This window comes from Terrapene carolina, unplaced genomic scaffold (genome assembly GCF_002925995.2).
Source record: "Terrapene carolina triunguis isolate 2854851 unplaced genomic scaffold, T_m_triunguis-2.0 Scaffold66, whole genome shotgun sequence".
NCBI lineage: Eukaryota > Metazoa > Chordata > Testudines > Emydidae > Terrapene > Terrapene triunguis.
The window spans coordinates 75,151,417-75,171,468 of NW_020664417.1; the positions used below are offsets into that span (position 1 = coordinate 75,151,417).

The 20,052-nt window shown below is 39.8% G+C and overlaps 1 protein-coding gene across 5 annotated transcripts in view; it reads left to right on the forward strand.

The window, feature by feature from the left end:
- Positions 1-20,052, forward strand: part of PROM1 (prominin 1) — a 79,201-nt gene that overhangs the window by 52,424 nt on the left and 6,725 nt on the right. For 3 of the 5 annotated variants that reach the window (XM_029910657.1, XM_029910661.1, XM_029910659.1), the window contains 11 exons: positions 1,164-1,227; positions 5,653-5,812; positions 7,168-7,320; positions 8,620-8,743; positions 9,213-9,316; positions 9,780-9,864; positions 11,847-11,993; positions 12,295-12,366; positions 17,535-17,627; positions 18,650-18,667; positions 19,076-19,129. In XM_029910657.1, the coding sequence (XP_029766517.1) occupies positions 1,164-1,227; positions 5,653-5,812; positions 7,168-7,320; positions 8,620-8,743; positions 9,213-9,316; positions 9,780-9,864; positions 11,847-11,993; positions 12,295-12,366; positions 17,535-17,627; positions 18,650-18,667; positions 19,076-19,129 (1,074 nt within the window). The remainder of the gene's footprint in view (positions 1-1,163; positions 1,228-5,652; positions 5,813-7,167; positions 7,321-8,619; positions 8,744-9,212; positions 9,317-9,779; positions 9,865-11,846; positions 11,994-12,294; positions 12,367-17,534; positions 17,628-18,649; positions 18,668-19,075; positions 19,130-20,052) is intronic. The other 2 variants (XM_029910658.1, XM_029910660.1) reach the window with 1 other exon arrangement.

Consider the following 20,052-nt stretch of genomic DNA (forward strand, 5'->3'; position numbering starts at 1 on the left):
AGCAAAAAGACAGAATCTGGGTCTACTGCAGTGGTGGGCAACTTGCGGTCCATCAGGGTAATCTACTGGCGGGCCACAAGACAGTTTGTTTACATTGACTATCTGCAGGCACGGCCGCCCACAGCTCCCAGTGGCTGCGGTTCGCCATTCCCAGCCAATGGGAGCTGCGGAAAGCGGCGCAGGCCGCAGGGACGTGCTGACCGCCACTTCCTGCAGCTCCCGTTGGCCGGGAATGGTGAACCGTGGCCACTAGGAGCTACAAGCAGCCGTGCCTGCGGACAGTCAATTTAAACAAACTGTCTCGCGGCCCGCCAGCAGATTACCCTGACGGGCTGCAGATTGCCGACCACTGGCCTACTGGCATATATTATATCTTTTCAAATTTTAAAGCTTAGGTACTTTTAGTAGGAGCCCTGTTAAAAGATAGAAAAGCAGTCCACAAGCCCCAGGGCATGAGGGGTTCATCTAGACCCCTGCCTGTCACATGGGTGATCAGAGTGAGGGGGAGATACAAAGGTAGTAGATGATGGCTAGGTAGAGTGAAGTGTGCCCTTTCCTTTCCCATCTGGTTAAGATGCTGGAAAGTTCTCTGGCAATTGGCACCCACTGTTTTGAGCATCTTGGGGGGTTTTTTGTTTGTAATCCTTTGTCTCCATAAAACAAAGGCCTGAGGAAAAGGATTGAAATTCTGGCACCGGTGACAGTGTTGTTCATCTTTCCTGATTGGTGTTTCTGCTTACCAGTCTCAACATGACATTTTTGTTTTGGGATGGGCTACTACTCTGAGAGGAGTAGACTGTGTAGGTGTTCAGCATTTCAGCATTGTTTACTGAGAATACGTGCGTGCGTCCTTAGCTTTGTAAGCATTAGGTGCGTCGGACAAAAAGCACCTTAGCGGCATAATCATGCAAATGTGACTGATATATGTTTAAAAAAGTGTTTGTGTTTGCTTCTTCAGGGACTAATTGTGAGAGCAAAATACCTGGATTAGACTCTCTCATTAAGCTTTCTGTAGTATTTTGTACTTTTAATGGGTGACATAAAATTTGTTTGACATACCAGATAAGATGTGATGTGTATAATGTTAGCCCTTTTACAACAGAAAAACAAATGTGAGCAATTCAGCATTGAGAGATTCTTTTAACTCTCTCCATTTATTTTAGGGCTATGCAGCCTTTAATGATACTCCAGATTTAGTGCTGAACCAAACCAGGAACATCTTATCAGGTGAAACTGATAATAGAATTTGCTTTTTATTTTGATTGATAAATTGTTTTCTAGAGCATAATATTAAAGTTTAGTATCACTCCTTTACCATGGTTATATTTTTGTATCCTCTTTATTGGTGATGTTTCAGAAAATGCTATCAAAGATGAAATCTAAAACTTGTTCACATTTTTGTTGACTGAGAAGACCACCATTGGCAGTATTATTGTCTCATAATTAAATCTAAGAATACAACATATGGTGTTTTATGCATTGTTTCTTGGACTACTACTGCCTTGCAAGTGAAATCTTGAAGTCTAAATGGCATTTGGGTTACTATATCCTTATTGTGCTATAATGTTGACAGTGCTTTGGTTGGAAAAAGCACGCATACAGTATTTATTATTTATTTAAGCTTAGCTCCTAATAAAAAAAGAAACTGATCTATGTAGTGGTATAAAATCTAGTGGGTAAAACACATGCCTTACATAATATTTTAACTTGTTCTTTATCCTTTTAAGTACCCAAAAAATCAAACAGTTAAAACAGTTAAATTGGCTAACAGCTTAGTTATCATTAAAGGGTAACATGTAGTACATTTAATATATGAATGTGTATACTAATGTGTTTTAATTTTTGTTCTTGCATTGTGGACCTGTTCTGCCAATATAAACAGCTGTTCCTTGTAAGTTTGGCAAAACAATACACAGTATGTATGTAAACATAGCATACTGTGTGTCCTTGTCTAAAATAAGTCAAAGTTTTCTAAGATGATGATGTTACATTTTCTTCATTAAGGAGATCTAAATGCAAAAATACTCCTTTCCAGTAGCTGCTAATTTGCATAAAACCAGGCAGGCTTTCGTTATTTTAGCAGCTTGATGTTTCTTACTAATAACTGAGTGCAGGATAGAAATCAAGTTAAAAATAGAGGAAAAAATTGTAATAGAGTTAATTTCATGAACAGTTTAGTTCTTAAAGAGAAGGAGGGTTTGGGTTTAGGAAACCTGGTACCTGAATCTATTTGTTTCAAAGCGCAAAAAAGGCCTGATTCTCCTGGAGTGGGGGGACAGTGCTGGCCATTACCAAATTCATGTGGCAAGTTGACATCTGACAGGATGTATCCTGATGGAATAGGGTGCATCAGAATTTTGAAGGAAAAAGGAATGAAGAAAAATGCATTTCTTTATATATTTATAGTACAATGGAAGTATGAAATATTTTAGGATCTCTGTGCAGCTAAATATAACTTTTAAATTATGCCAACAGATTAGCATGTTCCCTCATAAATTGAGATGACCAAAATATTACTTCATTAGCACATCTTTTTGAAGAATGCTGCTAACTAATTGGAAAGACTTTTTTATTTAAAATATGGATTTTGTAAAGACAAATTATAACTTTTAACTCTTTCTGTGTTGAGAAGTTAATATAGGATCTTTAATTTGTTTAACAGGGTGTGTTGTATGCCAGAGGAAGTAGTGTTTAAACTAGGGCTGTCAAGCGATTTAAAAAAAATTAATCACCGTTTTAATCATATTGTTAAACAATAGAATACAAATTGAAATGTATTAAATATTTTTGGATGTTTTTCTGCATATACTCGATCATAAGCCAGTTCGTTTATAAGCTGACCTCTCCCCCCCCCAGATGGATAAGTAAAAATGGAAAATGTGTATGACCCTATAATTCAGGGGTCAGCAAACTTTGGCTCCTGGGCCATTAGGATAAGCTGCTGGCGGGCCGAGACGGTTTGTTTACCTCGCGTCCACAGGCACAGAGGTAAACCTAAGTAAACAAAGTGTCCCGGTGCACCAGCTGCTTACCCTGACGGGCTGGGACAGCAACTGGTGGGGAAATTTTGGGGGGGGAGAAGCTGGGGGTCAAGGGAGTAACCCCTGTGACCACCCCCCACATGACCCCACCCCTAGCCCAGGACCCCCATGCTCTCCCCATCCCATCCCTTCCTACCTTATCTGGGGAGGGCCAGGGGAGGATGTCTCTGGTCTGGCTGGAGCTGCTCTGGCAGACCGGGCGGTGCGGCCGCAGCACGTTCCGGCGGGCTGCAGCCTGCCAGCCCTGGAGCTGCAGCTGCTTCGGAGGCTGGGTGGAGAGCAGTGTGGCCAGAAGCGGAGAGACTCTGGCCCCGCCTCTTCCCTTCCGTCTCTGCTGGCTGTGCTGCCTCTGTTGGGGGGAGGGGCTGTGTCCCACTTCTCCCTCTCTCTACCCGTTCATAAGCTGACCCCCTTCTCTGGTGTTTCCCTTTTTTTACTAAAAAAATTCGGTTTATGAACGAGTATATACGGTATATTGATTTCAATGACAACATAGAATACAAAGTGTACACTGCTCGCTTTATATTATGATTACAAATATTTGAGCTGTAAAAATGATAAACAAAAGAAACAGTATTTTTCAATTCACTTCATACAAGTACTGTAGTGTAATTTCTTTATTGTGAAAGTGCAATTTACAAATGTAGATTTTTTTTTTTTTTTGTTACAAAACTGCACTCAAAAACAAAACAATGCAAAACTTTAGAGCCTACACATCCACTCAGTCCTACTTCTTGTTCAGCCAATCGCTAGGACAAACAAGTTTGTTTACATTTATGGGAGATAATGCTGCCCACTTCTTGTTCACAATGTCACCAGAAAATGAGAACAGGTGTTCGCGTGAGACTTCTGTAGCCAGCATTGCAAGGTATTTACGTGCCAGACATGCTAAACGTTCGTATGCCTCTTCATGCTTCAGCCACTATTCCAAAGGACGTGCTTCCATACTGATGACGATCATTTAAAAAAAATGCATTAATTAAGTTTGTGACTGAACTCCTTGGGGGAGAACTGTATGTCTCCGGCTCTATTTTACCTGCATTTTGCCATATATTTCATGTTATAGTAGTCTCGGATGATGACTCAGCACATGTTGTTCATTTTAAGAACACTTTCGCTGCAGATTTGACAAAACACAAAAGGTACCAGTGTGAGATTTCTAAAGGATAGCTACAGCACTCAATCCAGGGTTTAAGAATCTGAAGTGCCTTCCAAAATCTGAGAGGGATGAGGTGTGGCGCATGCTTTCTGAAGTCTTAAAAGCGCAACACTCTGATACGGAATCTACAGAACCCAAACTACCAGAAAAGAAAATCAACCTTCTGTTGGTGGCATCTGACTCATGATGATGATGATGACGACGACGACGATGACGAACATGCGTCAGTCTGCACTGCTTTGGATTGTTATCGAGCAGAACCAGTCATCAGCATGAACATAACATAAGAACGGCCATACTGGGTCAGACCAACGGTCCATTTAGCTCAGTATCCTATCTTCTGACAGTGGCAAATGCCAGGTGCCCCAGAGGGAATGAACAGAACAGGTAATCATCAAGTGATCCATCCCGTGAACGCATCTCCTCTGGAATGGTGGTTGAAGCATGAAGGGACATATGACACTCTAGTGCATCTGGAATGTAAATATCTTGCGACGCTAGCTACAACACTCCCATGCGAACACCTGTTCTCACTTTCTGGTGATATTGTGAACAAGAAGTGGGCAGCATTATCTCCCATAAATGTAGACAAAGATTGGCTGAACAAGAAGTATGACTGAGTGGATGTGTAGGCTCTAAAGTTTTGCATTGTTTTGTTTTCGGGTGCAGTTTTATAACAAAAAAAAAATCTACATTTGTGGGTTGCACTTTCATGATAGAGATAGCACGACTGTACTTGTATGAGGTGAATTGAAAAATACTGTTTCTTTTGTTTCATTTTTACATCTCAAATATTTGTAGTAATAATATAAAGTGAGCAGTGTACACTTTATATTTTGTGTTGTCATTGAAATCAATATATTTGAAAATGCAGACAAACATCCAAAATATTTAATAAATTTCAGTTGGTGTTTTATTTAACAATGCGATTAGAACTGCGATTGATCGCAATTAATTTTTTTAATCACGATTACTTTTTTGAGTTAATCACATGAGTTAATTGTGATTAATCGACAGCCCTAGTTTAAACAATCTTAAAACTTCTCCTATTAATCATTCATAAATGTAGTACCTAATTGCCTTGCTCAGTATTGCTATTTGGTATATTACAAAAAAAATTGCAAGATTTAAGTTAGCTGGATTTAAAAAAGACACAATCATTTTAAAATGAATCAAGAGAATCAAGAAAACTCTGACTTGACTTCAACATCTTTCATTGTTAAGTTGAATGTTAAAACTACAGTATGTGTGTGTTAAAATGCCATTATCTTATGTTGAAAGCTAATATTCCTTGTGGCTTGCCTGTCCTGTTTCATGCTTGTCTTCATAGCTTGCCTTTCTCCATATACAATATGGCTGAAATGAATGAGTATTTTAACCTGGTGTATGTAGAATATAATTTTTCTTTTATGGACTTGTAACGATGTACTCGCACAATGCTTGCTTTTTCAGATATCAAAAATTTGTTGGACTTCATTGGTTCAAATATCACTAGCTTCACTAAAATGCTTCCTGTTCAGAAGGTTCTAGCTGATTTAACAATATATCTTACTCAGAGTGAGGCATATGTTCAGGATTATTTCCCAGTAGTGGAACAGTATGATTTCTACAGGTAGGTACATATTACTTAAGTAATATGAGGTAGGAGGGGAACACTGTCTAGGAATATTTTGAAATAATTATTTGTTTTTGTCAGGACAATAAAAGTGTGGTCGCTGAGCTACAATGGAGCCTTGATGCTATTGTGAAGTTGTTGTAATTTATTGTTTGTCTGGTGGTAGAGGCCCTGCCAGGATTTTGCTGGACACTCTACAAACATAAAATAAGAGACAGTTTCTGCCCTGAAGAACTTAGTCTATTTAGACAAGACAAAGAGTGGGCATAAGGGATGTAACATACAAGCAGCATGATGGTTTGCAAATATCATGTTAGTTCCACAGTTTGCTTTTTGGTTAGCTGTGAAATTTTAATTTTTGTTTTGGCATATTTTATTTTATTGCATCCAATGTCTTGTAGGGCAAGAGTGAGAAAGAAGGGGAGATGGGAGGGAATTAGCTGAAGGGAGAAGGAGAGAAATAATCAGAGTAAATGAAAGGAAGGATGGAGAGGCATGGAAGGTGTTAGAGTGGAGTAGTGTTGGATAAATTCTACGTATGTAGGTAGATTGAGCAGAATTACTCTGTTGTCATGAGTAAAAAGGAAAGAATACTTTGGTAGGAATTAGGGTTAATCTTGCAGTACCCTGATTATATGCCATTTAACTGTGTGCTTTTGTAATTGCAGCAGTGCACAATTTTGCACTTTGCAATGTATCTTTACCATAGGTTTTAACCCCAACAATCTGAAAACAGAATTGTTCTACAACATTCAGATAGTATCAGAGGGGTAGCCGTATTAGTCTGGATCTGTAAAAAGCGACAGAGTCCTGTGGCACCTTTAAGACTAACAAATGTATTGGAGCATAAGCTTTCATGGGTGAATACCCACTTCGTCAGATGCATGTAGTGGAAATTTCCAGAGGCAGGTATAAATATCTCTAGACTGATTCTTGTCTGCATATTTATACCTGCCTCTGGAAATTTCCACTACATGCATCTGATGAAGTGGGTATTCACCCACGAAAGCTGATGCTCCAATACGTCTGTTAGTCTATAAGGTGCCACAGGACTTCTTGTCGCTTTCAACATTCAGATATGAAGTAGTATGTGTGTATTTTCAGACAAGTAAACTTTACAAGAGCAATTGGAAATTCTATAACAAATCCACACTCACAGATTTTTAGTTGATTTTTGCACAGCTCCATTTATAACCCATTTGAGATGGGTCTCTTCTGAATTATTGGTCACCCTGCATAATATTTTTACCCTCTAATCTCTTTGATATTTCTTCTTTAATATTCATGATTGATTTTTGGACTGTGGTGTGCCATACATATTAATCCTGTAACTGTCTATATTGATTCATCAGATGGTTGGGTTGTCTAATTCTCTGCTGCATGGTGATTCTGATCCTGGTCTTTTACTATCTTGGACTATTATGTGGTACTTGTGGTTATGATAAACATGCTTCTCCAACAACCAGAGGCTGTATCTCAAACACTGGCGGCAATTTCCTTATGGCGTGAGTTTTTATTTTTAACAAATATAAGTTAAATATTACACAAATATCTCTTGCAGTTATATACTGTATTGTGGAAAGTATATTTTGAAGAGCAGTGGCTTTATTACCCGGGTAAATATATACGCTGGCCAACTGAGGGAGGAAAAATAGATTTTAAGATGAAAATACAGGTTAAATGTTTGGAAACGAAGTGCCTCTGGAAGCAAGTTCTAGCCTTGGGATGCTTTAAAAGATGTTAAGTTGGCATTAATATACAGTAATGTCTTTACTAGAGGATCATGTGAGAAGATAAGCCATGTTAATCTCTTATAGTGAGAACATTGTAACTAACAAACATCCATTTAAACCAATTTGGGAATTGCAAAATTGGGACACATGTCAAATTATTTAGACTATAAAGGGAATCTGTAGTTTTCCTCTAAAAATAATATGTATGGAACACATTTTTAAACGTGGAGTGGGCTCCCAAAGAGAGAGAGATTAGATCTGCTGCATCAGAAGAATAGGGGAATATGGCCTATTTCTATCTGATCGCTGAGGGCTTTTTTTCTGTGGGTGATAATGATCCTTAGGGATCCTAGCACTGGGTTTAATCCATCCTTCTTGCTGAGGAGGGCTGGAACTTGCACAACCACTCTTGAAGACTAGAGGCTTCATTTAAAAAAAATTTTTAAAAGGCAATGCGCTCACTCTTTACAGAGACAATATGCTCCACTTCCAACCTAAGAAATGAGCCAGCCTGTTTGTGTCTCAGACTCTGATCCCTAGTGTGCTTTATTCTACTCCCATTTCAAAGTGGGGTAAACTAAGAGTGCATGCAGCAGACTCCACGCAGCCAGGTAGTGCACAGCAGGCTAGTGTGATATAGATTTATACCCCAGCTTGCCACAAACTAAATGTCCATATAGACAAATCAGTGGTCCCCAAACTTTTGAGAGTTGCGTCCCCCTCCTTTCAGGGCCAGGAGCAGAGCCGCAGCTTCTGGGTGGGGGATGCGGACAGGCGTAAGGTGGGTGGAGGTGGGTCTGGGAGCGGAGCCAGGCCTGGACGGGAGGAGCAGTGGGGGAAATGGGGGGGGGGGGGGGGGGGGAGCCCTTCCCACCCCCCGCGGGGGCTAGCCCAAGCTGCTTTAACATTCATCTGCATGTCCCATAATTTGGGGACTTCTGATGCAGCACTACTGGGAACAGTCTTTGCCTCTTCTTGTTAATTGCTATAGTTACTGAATTTTGGCTTCTACTGCATGCACTTCAGTGTTCTTAAACTCTCACTAGATTTTTTTTTTTTTACCTTTTTCAGTGGAGTAGGATTCAGTTTCCTTTTCTCCTGGGTGCTGATGATCATAGTGGTCATCACCTTCGTTACAGGTGGAAATGTAGAAAAGCTGGTCTGTGAACCCTTTGAAGACAGGACTTTGTTTAAGGTGAAGTTGTTCATATTCAAAATATTAACCAACCAACCAAAAAAAAAAACCCCACCCCAAACCCACAAGTCTTTAAGATGTTTGTAATTTTTTGTGCTGATTTGGCATTTTTGATGACTCACATCAGTCATGATAATATGGGGCTATTAGTGTCCATTCTGATGGAGAGGCTCATCCTCTGCCATTCTCAGTTGCAGATTCAACCGAGAATGGCAATGCAAATATTGTGTGCCTACCCTGGAGGTAATCCCTGCAGCTCAGCAGCCCATGATAACATGTGAAGCTACACTTTTCACTTTCTGCTCCTGAAAGATCCTTGGGTCTTGTGTATCTGCTTCTTTTTCCATCAGCAGATGATGATCTCTGAGGGGGAGGCGTATGTGTGCGTTGAAGGCTCGCATAAACAAATACAGGCAGGAATTTAGAAATGTAGAATTATGATAAATAACTTCAGTGCACTTTGTTCTAGGTTTTGGATACTCCCTACTTACTGAATCGACATTGGAGAAACTACCTTTCTGCCATCGTGCTTAAAAATCCAGATATTAATTTGACCTTTGAAAAAGTTTACAGGTATTAATAAAAAAAAAATAAAAAAATCTTGGCCAGGATTTACAGCTGTTACCATGCATTCCTTTTTGTCTTCAAAAACCAGCAATTTCCATATTCTAGATTTCCAGCACCAAAAATTGCCTATATACTGTATAAGGTGACCCCTTAATTTCCTGGGGAATCACTAGCAGAAGTGAGTGACCCACATATAAACCAGTTATTATAGGTAGTCTTAGTATAATACAATCGAACAAAAGCAGCTGTCCTTGTGAAAAGCTGTTTTGTGTATTTTACAGCATCAAAGAATCTTTAAAACTAAGCAAATTGTTAAATACTGTCCTTCCTATAGCCTGACATCCAAAAGATATGGCTAGCACTCTATAAAAATTGACTAACCTAAAATGTGCAGGCATTGTTAATCATTTAAAAAAAATAGCATCAAGGTTGGTTTTCAAATTGATATATACATCATTTATTTTCATAGTGACTGCAAAGAAAACAAAGGAATTTATACCACACTTCACCTAGAAAATCTCTTCAATATCAATGAGTTTCTAAACATTAGTATGGTAAGTAAAGGAAGTTTGTGATTGTGATCCTAATTTTGGAGTGTATGGAGGGACATTGCCATTGTCAGCTAACTTTTTCAGGTGTTATTGAACACAGTACAGTACTGGTGGTTTTGGGGGGTAGGGGGTGGGGTTATCCATTCCTATATTCTCTAACAGTCAAACCTGGTTAAGATGGGAGAAAGTCTTATTTTTAGTAAATAACTTTGTAGAATTCTTTCATTCAGGGCCTTCATGGGCATGGAGAGCTCTGTGCATGGGATTACTTACTTATTTATAAAGCTAAGATTTTGTCACAGATATTTTTAGTAAAAGTCATGGACAGGTCACAGGAAATAAAGAAAAATTCACAGAAGCTAGTGACCGGTCCATGAATTTTACTAAAACTACCCATGATAAAACAGGAAGGGTCTGGGCAGATGCTGGTTGTCTGGGAGTTCCAGAGCCCCCCCGCCCCCCCACGGTGGTGGGGAGCTGCTGGGGTCCCTGTGCCCACCACAGCACCGGGAGCCATGGAAATCCCCCCGCGACCAGTGGTGGTGTCCGCAGGGAGCTGCAGGGGATCCCCCTGCCCCCAGCTGCCGCAGGAAGCTTATAGCTCCCTGACACTGCGGAAGGCTGTGGGACCCTGCAGCTCCCAGCTGCCAGGGCTGATGTCAGAGGTCTTTGGAAGTCACGGATTCCGTGACCTCCATGACTAAATCATAGCCTTATTTATAAGTCATAACATTGCTGGAGGTGTTCATGGCTTGTGATATACCAGAGGTCAGATTAGATGATCTGGTAGTCCCTTCTGGCCTTAAGCTCTGACACGATTTTTTATTTTACGTACATAAAGACCTCAAAGTCTAGCATTCTCCAGGAGATGCTGAGAATTCTTATTAGTTGAAGACAACATACAGTCTCTCTCTTCATATGGCAAGCCTCTATACTGACATGTTCAGTTTGGCAGGAACCAGAATTAAAGTTGGCCAAAGAGATGAATTGCTGTCCTATATGCACCCCACAACCCATGATAAAACTTGTATTATTTGAGAGAGGAAAAAAATGATTTCTCCCAACTTGGTTTCTAGAATTGGCCAAGGTTAATTGGATATCATTACTAGTTATCAGCTGTACTAATTTTGTATTGCAGTAGCTTCTAGAGGCCCCAACTAAGATCAGTGTCCCATTATGATAGGCATTGAGCCTACACATAGTAAGAGACCGTCCCTGCCCCAAAGAGTATACAAACAATAGACAAGACAGAGGATGGAGGGGAAATGAAGGCACAAAGACATGAAATGACTTGCCCAAGGTCTCTCAGCAATCCAGTGGCAAACTTGGAATAGAATTCTGATCTCCTGCATCCCAGTCCAATGCTCGGTCTATTGGACGACACAAATCAATATAGTACTTGTCTTTCATTACGTAGTAGGCTGGGGCCTTTCTGTTATCTTGATAAATCGTTAGAGGATCTTTTATGGTCAATTGGTGATCCCTTATCCAATTATGGTACAGAATTTCTGTCAAGGTTGATGATAAAATGCTAGAGCCCTGTATTCTCTAGATCTATCATACAGTCTATGGCATAGCCTGGCCATTTTAAGACCGCTTTATCTGAAGAAACACATTTCCTGCATTTTATCCCAGTATCTGTTCTGGATGGAAATTGGACCCTCCTGAGGGAAGCACATTGAAATAGGTCATGGAAATAGAGTAATCTGTAGAGGAGCCGAAAGGATGTAGAGACAGGTTAGGACACTGCAAGATGAGAGTATGGGGATGCTGCAGGGAAAGGAAGAATCAGACCTACTATATGTCCAGATTAATTTGACTTCCACTGGTGTAGCTGGGAGCAGAATTTGATCACTGAATTTTTATGTGGGTTAAGTGACATGAGTGATAAATCAACAGGAGCAAGTGCTTTCAAGTGAGAAGTGTCTTATCACAGGAAGAGTATGGACTCAGTGAGAACTGCTTCTTGTCTTTTTTTCCCTCAGTATACAGAAGATGTATCACTGAAAATTGAACATATTAATGTAAATCTTAGCAATATCGTTTTGCTGGATGAAATCGGAAAGCGGAACCTTCTGGATTTCAGTTCTTCAGGAATAGATGGAATAAACTTTGCAGCATATTTGACAGAGGTAAGATAATGGTAACCTCAAATCTGGAAGGTCATGCACATCTGGAAGAAAATATAGCAGCATATGTTTGCTTAACAGGCAAAACAGATTAAAGGCTGGTTCCGTGTGTGTGTGTGGGCTTTTAAGGGACACAATAAGTTGGATAAAAACACTTGAACAAGAAAGCTTTTTAGGATTAGGTCCATAAATAACTTAGTATTTAGGGAAAGGGCTATGTTTATGTAATAGCAGTGCCATAATTTTAAAGTAAATGTAAATGCAGTAGTAATGACAATAAAAATGTTGCTTGTATCTTGTTTAGATCAATAAAAGTGTTACCAAAGTGGATCTTTTGTCATTTGCTAATGACTTGGAAGCAAGAGCAGACCAGTTGGTGAGTTTTATTTGCAAAGAATATAGAACTGATGGCTGTTCACTGCTAAAGGTTGTTCTGCTTTCTGACATTCATAGTTCGTAGTTTTAATCAGTATTTTGTCACAGTAAATATCCACCCGTCTGGATTTCATGTGTGAACAAAGTCATTGCTCCTCTCTCACACACATGCATATACCCTGCCATGTGGTATGTGGAGATATATATGTAACTCTCACATAGTGTTTCATTTTACCCCTTTTCTGTATTGCCCCCCACACATCATTTCTGCCTCTGTTGTCTTGGTTTTCATTTATAGTAATATTTATTGCTGCTTTTTTAAAAAGAAATTGGCAAGTCCTGCAAACTCCATTACAGTATTTCAGATAAGCACTGTTTATATTTTATGATCACAGCTTAACGAGAAAACTGACCCAAATCATGGTGGGGAAAGGCCGTTTGAATGCATTGTCCAGGTATTATGTAGTGGATGTTTTTAGTAAACAGTTATATAAATGTTAGCTCCTAAAGGTCCTAGCTGAGACTGAGGCTTCTTTGTGCTAGGCACTGTACAAACACGCAAAAGAGATGGTACCTGCCCTGAAGGGCTTACAGTCGAAAGTGGGTAGGAGGTGTGGATACAGCATACAAGCAAATTAATCTAGGGAAGAACTGGCACAGCTTTGTAGGCTAATATTGCACATTTGGTTTTATATTTTCATACATAGTTTCTTTTTTTTTTTTTTTTTTTAAATATGAAAATAGCCAGCAAGCATTACAGTCAGGGCCAAAGCAAGGCAATCAGGTACCCTACATACCATGGCCCTACCATATGTATGCCCCTGTACAGTGACGGGGGTTCTCCTCCTTGCAAAGAGACAGTGGCATGGGACCCCTTTCCGCATCCCGGGGTGGTAACAGGAGCTCCTTCTTCCCCAAGACAGGCAGGAGTAGCAACATAGTGCCCCAAATACTTATTCCAGCTTGTTGGGTGCATGGGCCAGGCCTGCTGCACTCTTCTCTTCTTATCACACATTCTCTGTTTAGACAGGGACCCCCAGCATTGGGGTTTTGGAGTTAACACCCCATTAAGATGTATAGTGCAGGTCAAACCTTTCGTAGCTGTTGATTCAGGCTGTCTGCACACTCCGGCAATATCAGTGGTTTGGTTACACTGTTTGTTTTCAGCTTTTCTTCGTAATCATGAGAGCAAGAGACCTTTTTAATGATAGCAGAGATTCCTCTGTTATCGCATGACTTCAGGCACCTTAAACACAGGTCAATACTGACTTCATCCAGCCCTGGTAACTGTTAGGATTTGTTTTGTATTTTGGTGATGGCAAGATCAAGTTAGAACAAGAAAGTGGACAAAGTTCAAGGGTTGATGGGAATGGCTTCACACTAGGTTTGAATTTACAACTCTGATTACATGACAGTAATGTGATTCTTCATTGTACTCTGAGATTTCCATTGACTTTTCAGTGACTCTAGCTCTCATTGTTCCTTTATTCACTTCCTCTTTAAAACAATGTTGCCTTAACTGAACCCTTTTTATGCAAAATTTAGGAGATGAATGGCTTCCCCCAGAAGATGTTACATAGAAGCAACTAAAATACATGTAATCTCTTCTGTTTGTACAGCTTCCATAAGCACAAGGCTCCTGTATTTATCTTCATTAAAGCTATGACAATGCATTCATTATTTATTTAACCGCCAAAGAATTGCATTCCAACAGAATGACTACAGAGGCAATTTTCTGTGAGCTAAAGTGGGACACCTCCAACACGCTCCCAAGTCCCTCAGTCAGCACCTTCCAACACTCTTTTCTCTGGAATTGCTCATGATCGGGGTTCTTTAATGGTAGATTCCACATACATCCATAAAATATAAGATGTTCTGTGACGCTGTCTTTATTTTTTTTGTGTGGGTGCCTAATAAAAAGCAGAGAAAAGATCAAGTCAGATAATGTGATGTAAAGTATACAGTAGTTTAAATGCATTACTTGTCATTGTGAAAGTTTTTCCTCTGTGTGTATTTTGGTGATTAGTGTAATGGATGAGATCATTGATGGGACAGCCTAACATGTTAGAATCAGTGCAAGGAAGCTAGACTGCTTTGAAATTGACACTAGTGTCTAAGGATGTAATGTCTATGATCCTGCGCTGTTTCGGATAACTCTGGATGTTTGGGTGAAGGGTGAAATTTGGAGGAAGGCAACATAGTTTTGTTTGTGGGAGATTTTATAAATGGGGACTTAACTTATCTGGGCAACTAAAGTTCAGGAGCTCAACTAAACTACATTTGCTAAACTCTCTCTTGCCAACAGCAGGTCTGCATATTAATCTGCCACCCTTGAGGATGCAGAATGTTTTCTGACTGCTTATTAGCCCTTAGTGCCATGTGAGGCTGAACATTTCACGGAACGATGAGGATGTGGTGTATGTGGCAGGTCCTAACTCCCACTCCTTCACCATCTGCTCTTCCACCACAACAATTTGGCATCTGCAGAGTCTTCTGTTTTTGCCTCCCTATATCACTTCCCCCGAATGGTTGGGTTGTTTTTTTACAGGCCTCCAGATTCACTCTGTCAGTGTGTCCACAGTTAGCTGTCCCATCTAGGATCCTGGAGTGTCTCCCCCAGGACAGTTGAGCTCTAGGACTATTGATGGCTCTGGCTTCTGTTATTCCTGCTGTCTGAGTACCTTGAGTTCTCCAGCCCCTTCAGGAATCGTTTGACGGTTGCTTTTCCTTCCTAAGTCCCTAGATAGCACAGATTCTGGGGCCGTGTCTATATTATAAAAGAGATCTGCTGCCAATGGATGTCAGCAATGGGTGCAGCTGACCTGGTGCACAATATAGTTTTCTTATCTATGCTTACTCATTGCTCATGTTTGGCACTGGTTCTGCTGCACACATTGCTGACACCCATTTACAGCAATGGTTCTTGTCAGTGGTGTGGACAAAGCTTTAGGTGTATGTGAATCACCTCCCTGTACAAGAAGTGGCTGCTGCTCACTGACAGGGACTCCAGTTCTACCAGCCTGCATGGAAAGATCAGGCCCGTCTCTTTTCCCACTTGTCCCGCTGACAGATAAACTATTTAAAAAAAAAATCACTTGTTCTGCTCTCTGCAGTGAGAAAAACAGGCTAAAGTTAAAAAAATATTCTCAGGCTTGTTCATCCAGCCTGGGAGAGGAAAGGGAGATCTTGTTGTTGTCTTCCTCATTTTAGTCAAAGGATTGAGATTTGGGTGGGACAGAAAGGGTGACTTACTGGATGAACTAGTTGACACAGTATTGGTATATTTACTGTGATTAAAAAACCCGTGGCATCAAGGCATCTCAGAGTTCAGGCTGTGGGGCTATCAAATTGCAATGGAGATGTTCTGGTTTGGGCTAGAACCCGGGTTCTGTGACCCACATGATACTATGAGTGGCCAATGTTCTGCTTGGTTCCAAGAAAAGTTACCTGAATAGGGGCAAGGTAATTTTTCCAGTTCCCCAGAATGAGATCCACTAAGGTATCAGCTAATGCCCCCCAATTGGTGCTGCCCTAGACTGATAGAGTTAAGCTGAGTCATACCACATTTAAATGTGCAGACCTTAATGAGTAAACATCCAGAACATTTGTTGACCTTAAGATAGGAGAGTCTAAATATTCGAAGTGACATAGATGCACTTGGAAATGCCCCATGGTGGGAGTTAGTATATATTATTGGGGGAACATCTGCGGGTATGCATGATATTAATGGGCTTTGTAAGTGTGCAGGCCATACTAGTAGTTGTGCTAATTGCATTGATTTGGAAGGTTAATGATTTTGGTTAGGCAGTTGGGAATGAGAAGAGATGTATATTAAATATAGGCTTCAATTAAGCCTTAGGATTCTAAAGCTTCACGGTGGGGAACATTGGGAGCAAAGGGGCATGTTTAGGCCTGATAGAAGCCTGCTGTGGATATTAAGTCTGTTCTGATAACATTTAACAGCATAGGTGTAAGAAGAACTGTGTGTGTGTAAGAAATTGCAGAGTAATCATGTATTTGAAAAGAAAAGATAAAGTAACTAAAAAGCTAGAAAAGACTGGTTTGAACTAAAACTAAACCTGTACTGACAGGGGAGGAGAGTTAACATGGAAATAAGAAGCTAATACATGATGTATAAGGAAAGATAACAAGTTATAAATAAGTTTGTGTAACAAAAGGAGGGTGAAGTAAGTAATTGATCGCTACTTGCTGAGTGTTTTGCCTTAATAGTTGTTAGACCCATCTGTTAAGTGAACCGCAATCCTACGCCATCCCTCTCGGATCATCCGAGTCTGGGTTCCAGCCTGAGCCCAAATGTCTACACTGCAATTTTATAACACCGCAGCCCCAGCAAGCTGACCTGGGCCAGCTGTAACTGTGCTGTGGGTCTTTCATCGCAGTGTAGACAGACCTTTTTTCAGTGTCTAGAAATTGACTGCAAAGGCTCTAATTTTCCTGACTTTTTAGCTAAGAGAGAACCACTAAACAGGAAAAACCATAGGCGCAAATGTTCCTTCCCCAAGCCAGAATCACTCAAAGATTATAATATTTCTGAATGGAAATACCTTAAATCAATTGGCTATATTCAACATTGTAAATAGTTCAAAAGACTAGATGTCCCTAAATCTGTACCAATCCTACATGTAGATGTTTTGGTTTAATCTATAAAGGAAAATTATAATCCCAGTGGAGGGCGCCATTGCACTTTGAGAGACAGTGGATAAATAACTGGAGCATTCCCTTAATAAGATCAATCATTCTTAATGAGCCTCTCAGACATTAGAGCAAAAAAGAGTGAGGTTATCCTATGCTTTTGATGTTGAGAAAAAGATGGCTAACTCCGTGCACTATGTGAAAATTCATACTATTGAATTTGTACAGGTATTTTAACATTTCTCTGACTATATTAGAATTGCACATTTGTTTCACTTACTGAGATTTCTACTATTTTTTATGATGATTTCCCTGTGCTGTAGCATATCTAATGCCATATCATATTGCTTATTTCCGTTTGCTTTGCAAAATATGACCAGAATGTACATGTTATTGATTGCTACACATTTCCTTGTTTTGCTTGAAATATTCTTGATGCTTTGGAAAAATATCACTTTAAAAAAAAAAAAAAAAACAGCAGATCAGCAAACTGAATTATTATGTTTATATTTGCAGCCCAAAGGAGCACTGGAAAATGCATTAAAAGGACATGCAAACAGTATTCGAATGATTCATAACCAACAAGTTGTTCCACTGGAGCAAGCTATGGTAAAATTATTTAAAAGTGTTGTACTATGAACACATAGTTACATTAAAAATATAGATATATATTACAAAACTACTGATTAGAAAATCAGCAAATTACAGTGCAGCTAAGGACTTTTTTCTTTTGTGCAAATTCCATATTAGGTTTAGTTTTATGTATTGTATATTTCCAAAATATGCACATCTATATTTGTATCTAAATACAGGTTTTATATATATATTTTATGTAATTAAAACAGTAGTCAGATAAATTTTTAACCAATTTCATTACCGTTGTTGTTAGTATTATATAATATTGTGAAAACCAAACTTTTCTTTGACCCTTTGTTTTCCACTTTTACATGTACAATTTTATAGAAATACAGTAAGACAGGGAGAAAAAAACTTCCACAAGTTCTAACTTTGCATCATTTATTTTCCATTTTTTGCACTACATTCAGGTTGGCCAAAGAAGATAGTTATAATTTTCACATTTGTTTAATAGTTTAGTTTTACTTTCTGGGTTTGGTACTGTTGGAAATCCCACAGAGTAATGTTTACAGCCAAAGAAAAATCTTCTTCCTTGACCTTTCAAAGGATATGGAAATGTTTCTTCTAACAGGTTTCGCCAGGCACCCTTTTCTTTAATAAAAATAAAAAAAGCAAGCTCAAAGCACAACTCCGCCAGATATCAGTTTTTCTCTGTATATTCTGCTTAAATTTTTCAGCTTATACTATTTTAGTGTCTGAGGGCCCAGGTCTGTTAGGTGATGAACATCTCCTGGAAAGTGCTGAGGAACTGTCTGAAATCACTGGGAATCTAGGAGGTCAACATCTTCCAAGGGGCTTTCAGTACCTCACAGGACTGGGCCTTAATTTAGCAGTTCATACATATATTTCCATACAGAACTATATTTGTCCCTGTGTTCCTCTTATAGAGAAGTATTAGGTCCTCTGTTTCATTCTGCTCATCCTTCACTGTTTCTCTTCTAATTAACTCTTAATTATTCTCATCTTTTTTTCTTTTTCCAAAACTGACTGTCAAGAAATATGTAAAAGCTAGGGTAAGTGATTTTCCTTTCCAGAACTGTAAAATAATATACTGTGCACAATGAGCTTTAATTTTAACTATTCTCCTTTACCCCCCAAATAAATGATATCCAGCCTTATTGCTGCAAACTTTAGTTATATTTGAAGTCTTCTAGCACACAGTGTGGCTGCTCTGTGCTTTAAGAAAAATATTGTTTCATTCTGAGAGTCTCTTACACACACTGGCTACTAGTTTCATTAATAGGTAATCAGTTCTTAGCTAATGCAACTAGTTTGCATCTGTTAATATTAATGTGTTTGAAATATATTATTGGTTCTGATTTATCTAGGTGACTTGTTCTTATAGACCTACATTGTATTAAAGCAAGAGGATTCTTTCTTATGTAAAATCTTTTTTTTTTTTTTTTTTTTTTTTAAACCAGAGCACTTTAAATCAGAGCATTAGATTACTGCAGAGGACATCATCTGAATTTATGGTAGGTTACTCTTTCTGGCAATAAGAACATATTTTATTTTTTTACTTTAAATGTACCCTTCCACAAGCATACAGGACATAACATTTGCAACATTTTTATTTTGCTAACTTTTTGGGGGCAGGAAGAGAGTGTAATACTTAGAGCTGGGGACCAGGGATGGAATCCACGAAGGTACTTGAGCAACTAAGTCACATTTTTAGGCACCACTGTGATCCATAAAACTCCTGCTTGCCTGACACCCAATCCTGTAGGTACCTAAACTCACGTGGCTCCCAAATTTTTACCTCTGGGCATGTGCACTGCAGCCTCACTGTAGGAGTCCGGACAGCTGTCTCTCACTTAAGCCTCAGAGCAGTTCACAAGCCCAGAAAAACAGGCATTAGGCTGCCTGTGTCATGTGTGAGGCCCGTCTGGTAGATCGCCTCTGAGACCCTTCTGGTGAGTTCACACAAAACCGTGTGGAGGAGGAGGAGACCTCCCTCAGAACATTTAAACCAGTGGTTAGGGAACTCACCTGGGATATAGGAGACACCCCCCCCCCCCCCCGCTTCAAGTTCCCCCTTCACCTTCTTCTCAGGTGAGTGCCCTAGCCACTAGGCTATTGTGATGGTGGTGCTCCCTCAGTCTCTCATTAAACAACCGAATAATTAAATATTAACTGGAGCAGTAAAGGAGTTGTTTTGTTTTGGGCTCCACATGCAACTTAGGCAGCCAAAACACCTGTCTTCCCCCGGTTCATGGATTGCCAGCAGAGATAGGCACCAGGCTTACCACTCACCATCTGGCTGGCACCTCCCCTGGGCTAGCTTAGTTAATACCCTGACTAGTGCACTGGCTTTGTGGATCACAGTCTAATGCACCTATGGCTCCCCATGCGTTGTGTAGGGAGCCAAGGGGTCTAACTCAGGCTTTGTGTATCAGTG